The 5,024-nt window shown below is 32.7% G+C and overlaps 1 protein-coding gene across 1 annotated transcript; it reads left to right on the forward strand.

The window, feature by feature from the left end:
- Positions 1–3,551: 3,551 nt before the first annotated feature.
- On the forward strand, positions 3,552–4,439 carry LOC112039790 (uncharacterized). The gene has a single exon (XM_024072698.1). The coding sequence runs from the start codon at positions 3,552–3,554 to the stop codon at positions 4,437–4,439; it is 888 nt and encodes a 295-aa protein (XP_023928466.1).
- Positions 4,440–5,024: the final 585 nt, after the last annotated feature.

Raw genomic sequence — 5,024 nt, forward strand, 5'->3', positions numbered from 1 at the left:
AGTGGACTTATTAAGACAAAGTTCATTTATTCTAGACATGGCAAAACGGGTCAGACCCGTTTGACCCGACCCGTTTGACCTGCGACCCGTTTGACCCGTAACCCGTTTGACCCGCGACCCGTTTGACCCGCAACCCGTTTGACCCGTTTAAAAATGACCCGTTTTGACCCGTGACCCGTTTTGACCCGCGACCCGATTGACCCGACCCGAACCCGACCTGAACCGCCCGTTTTTCCACATCTACCAACGTTGAGTAGATTGAGATTGAGGTGTAATTCTTATAAGATATTTACTTATTCTTCTTCACTTAATATGTTATGTACTCCATTATAGTTTGTCATTCTTTACTTGCCACCTTCATTTTCTCTTCCTACTTTAAACATATCAAAAATTATACCAAGATTAGCTTTTAGAAAGCTGGAATAAGAGTTGCACCAAATTTAGGTATCAAGTGTTTAGTGGTAATTGGTAAGTGGTAATAGTATCACCAATGAAAATCTAATCACAGTTAAAGAACTTAGAAACAATTGACAAATTGCATCTATTTCCAAAAAAAAAAAAAAAAAACTTGTTTGAAAAATACAGGTCAACTCGACCCGTCCCGCGACCCGTTTGACCCGCGACCCGTTTGACCCGTTTAAAAATGACCCGTTTTGACCCGCAATCCGATTGACCCGACCCGACCCGCCCGTTTTGCCATGTCTATTTATTCATGAAGCCTAGCTACTTTGAATCCTATTTGATGGGCTAATAATAAGATACAAATCATGCACTTTGTTCATTTAATTCTATTAGACTAGTAGTGTGGCTCAAGTTAGGCTTGCTTAAATAAGAGACTAACTTATTATTTCATATCTTCGATCGATGATATAATAGTGGAAAACATATGACTGTTATGCTGTCCTCGGTAATTCCGCAAAATAATAACAAATTTTTTAAGCAACCCCATCAATTCAGTGACTAATTTCGTCAGATACTCACAAAACTTACTGAATGAGTTCCTATCACACCAGCCGATCGAACAACAAACCTTTAAAGATCGAAGATCAGTACAAAGTAGTCATATATAGGTGCCACCAGATGGACATTTTTAAGGTGAAATTTTATAGAGCAGTGTTTTTAGATAAAAATTGAGCGGGCTTAGTTGGGTACGGTCATTCCAGATCAAACGGGTTCCATGTTTATTGCATTAAACAAAATATCTGAATGCCTTAATGATAGAGGAATCAAGGTATATTATGGAAAAAATGACGATGCAATTTTCCAAGGAGTGTAGAGTTTTTAAAAAAAAAAAAAAAAAAAAAAAAGATAAAAATTCTATTCTAGTCTAATTTAAATATGTATGTATGTAAAATTCCATTCTAAAAATTTAAACCTTGACTCTTACCTCTCACACCTTACAAACACGTGTATTTGTGAAGTGTAGAATTGATAGAGCAATATTGGAAGGGTGATTATTGTGAATGCAATTAAAAATGAAGTTGGAAAGCATGCTTAGTATGTGAGTTTGCCGTGTAGGCAGATAAGCCAGCATTGTGGCCACGCGTTAGCAAGGAAAGCAAAAGAAATGCACGTGTAGAGGCGGAGGCCGCGGAGCTATGTAATAGGGTGGGGCCATGGCTCCCCAAAAATTTTGAAATTTTTTTTAATATATATAATTATTTTAATGTTTTCAAAATTTAGACTATAAAAATAAGAATTGCTCATCCCAAATATTTGAATTAGTTCAATAATATTCTTAAAAAATTAATTGGTCTAATAGTTATAGAGATATAACTTTATTTTTTACAATTTTATTTTTTATTGTAAAATATGCTCCTATGGCTTTTAAATATTTGATAAAGTTTGACATCAAACATATTTGAATATATATTTTTCAACCCGTTATGTGGCGATTAACAAGTTATTGACTCATTAAAAAAGATATTGTCACTAAAACTACGTATAAAATGTCTCTTTAGTTGCTATATAATGGGTTAAAGTAAGATAATTTCAAATATATTCGGAGCTTAACTTATTCCTCCAAGTTTTGGATCATTCATGTTTTTGAAAATTTTATTAGTTCAATTGAAAGATTTTTTTATTTATTTACTTTAGTATGAAATTTGATAATTTGTACTGAAAATGAAATTTTTTAAGAATTTCACTATGAAAATGGTAAAAATGAATTTTATTTTATGAAAGATTGCCATCAAACATAATTTTGTTGAAAATACTAAGCTTTTTTTTTCCTTTCTTTTTTTGTTGGGCGTGTGTATATATAACTTATCAAATAAAAAAGTGTATTTATATATAATAAAAAAGCGTGTGTATATATATATAATGCAAAATCAAAATAATGATTAAATTATAATAAAGTAACTGATTATTAGGTAATCGTTTTCACATTTCACAAATCAAAATAATGCAATTAATAAAGTAACTAATATATGTCTTCTTATTATAGGATGAACTAGTATATGCTTTCTTTTCAATGGAAAAATTTACTGAATCTATATCACATGTTTACAAAATACAAAACATAGAGTATACTCATTACTTTAGTAAGTAATCCAGTTTGTAACTCGCCGCTTAATCTACATGCAATCTTTTAAACTAAATTGTTATTTTCTGTAGGTTCTAGTTAGCTCAACTAATAAAGTCTTCGATGGTTGTATAAGAGATCTGGGGTTTATTTACCGCTTACACCAAAAACTTATTAATGTCTTGTTCTTGTGATAAAGAGCTATTATCAAGAACGGACGCCATAAATTGAAACCTTCTCAAAAAAACATTTCTATTCTCTAACCCATCAAACTATTGTATAATTTTTTTAATTGCCAAGAATATGGCTTCCAAACAAGGAAAGATTATTAATGACCCAACTTGCAATTCCTACAGAAAGGTTCAAAACATTAATTATGCATTACATATATGAATTTTTTCCTAAAACAGATGTTGAAAAAAAGATAATCATTGTAATATGAAGAGGACTTTGATAAGAACAACATTATGATACTAACTCATTTCTGGTCTACATAAGTACTAGACTGACAATATATATAAATTTTCACAGACTACAAAGTCATATTTGTGCGACTTTAAGAGCCTCCTGACCTTGGCTATCCTAGTTGGTTGACAATAAGTTCACAGTGAAAACCAGTTTTACTTAAGAAGAATTACCTCCAGGTTTCTTTGCACTTTATTATAAATTGATTGTCAATATTTGAACTTTTTTTTTTTTGTATTGTTGGCATGAAACTTAATTTGTCTTTTGCACAATGAATTTTCTTTAAGTAAGTCCTTTTAATCACATATTTGGTCATAAAATTTCTTAGAAGATGCTAGTCTTAAAATTGGCTTCTCTAGCATGTCGAGCATGCATTGACATTATCTCTCTTTTAGTTATTTTAGTATTGTGACCGTGAATTTTAATTCTTCTTTGATTCATATTTGTCCTTGACTTGAAATTTATAAAATTTTGTTAATAGAAATTATGATGAAAACAATAATATTGACAATTACATTTCTTTACCAGGATCTTGTTGCCTTATTGCCAGAGTTAAGATATGATGGCTTCTTCATCTTCTTTTGTCTCTCAAGAGGAGTTCAATACATTCTATACAATTGACCGAAAGGTTTACACCCTCCTTGTAATCAACCTTTGGCGAGATCCAGTGGAGTCTATGCAAATTATGGCCTTATGGCTTTGGTTGGAGCGGGTGGGCTTTAATAATGTTGTGCATAAGATGTTATCTTTGCCTTACACTTTAGTCAATGAGCTCGCAGATGAGGCTATCATATGCCTCAATTGCATCAACACCAACCAAATACCGACCTCATCTGAGAACAATGATATTCCTCTCACCCAAAGTTTAATGGAGAAAGAGATATCTCTCCAATTTTTCCTAGATAATCGATTAAATGGTATTGTAGGGATCGCCAAATTTGTGAATGAGGTATGTATTAGAGCACTATCAGACATCATGCAACAAGCCGTCGAGAGAAATGCTTCTCAAAGTTTAGTAGAGAGCCAAATGTTGATGATGCCACCTTCTGCTTCCATTCACCAATCCTTAGTCCACCCTGGACTTCGTCAACCTAGAACCTTAGGACATGAGGTACCAGCAGATGATAGGACCATGTTTGTTACATTTTCTAAAGGCTACCCTGTACATGAATGGGAAGTTAGAGAATTCTTTACTAGATCATATGGGGATTGTATAGAGTCTTTGCACATGCAAGAAGTGCAGCCGCATCAACAAGCATTGTATGCTCGTATCGTTTTTCACAATGCTTCAAATATGGAAATGATACTAGGTGGCTTGGGAAAGGTAAAATTTATTATTAATGGTAAGCATGTTTGGGCTCGAAAATTTGTGCCAAAGCGTGCAAGATCCTCATTGTTGCCGCCATTGCCAACAACATCACATTTGCTGGGCACCCCATTTCGACCATAGTTTATTTATTTTTAGATGAAAGGGGTTTAGTTGTTATGTCATGTTTTCTTAAGGTATTGGAATAGCATATTTGAATAAAGTTCTAGAAGAAGAATTTTGTTGGAATTTTGTTTTATTACCGTCAAACCGAAAGAATGAATGGAAAAGGAAATCAATGTAGAAAAGTTTTAAGAATAATGCTACAGTTATAAACTATTTTATAATATTTTTACAAAATGTTGATGTTACCAACTTCTTATTGGTTTTTATATAGACCCACCATTAATAGAAAAATTATTAGGTACTCCCGGAGTACCATAAATGCGTATTCTCCCCTCTTACATGAATGGTGGGTTCCATCATGAATTTAATTAGTACGACCTATCATTCATGTGAGAGGAGGGAGTATATATTTATGGTACTCCGGGAGTATACAATAATTTCCCCCATTAATATCACTTTTTCATTTACCAATAATCACTCACCACATCAGTAGTTTGTAAATTTTTTTGTAAAATAGTTTGTATCTCTAGCATTACTCAAGTTTTAATTCTTTCACCTTCAGTAAATTCAAATTTAAATATATTTAACAAAATTTACTGCACA

The sequence above is a fragment of the Quercus suber genome, unplaced genomic scaffold (assembly GCF_002906115.3).
Source record: "Quercus suber isolate HL8 unplaced genomic scaffold, Cork oak 2.0 scaffold_30, whole genome shotgun sequence".
Classification (NCBI taxonomy): Eukaryota; Viridiplantae; Streptophyta; class Magnoliopsida; order Fagales; family Fagaceae; genus Quercus; species Quercus suber.

What these genes read in the sequence shown, in the direction of transcription:
- LOC112039790 (XM_024072698.1), top strand. Translation starts at nt 3,552, where the DNA reads ATGGCTTCTTCATCTTCTTTTGTCTCTCAAGAGGAGTTCAATACATTC.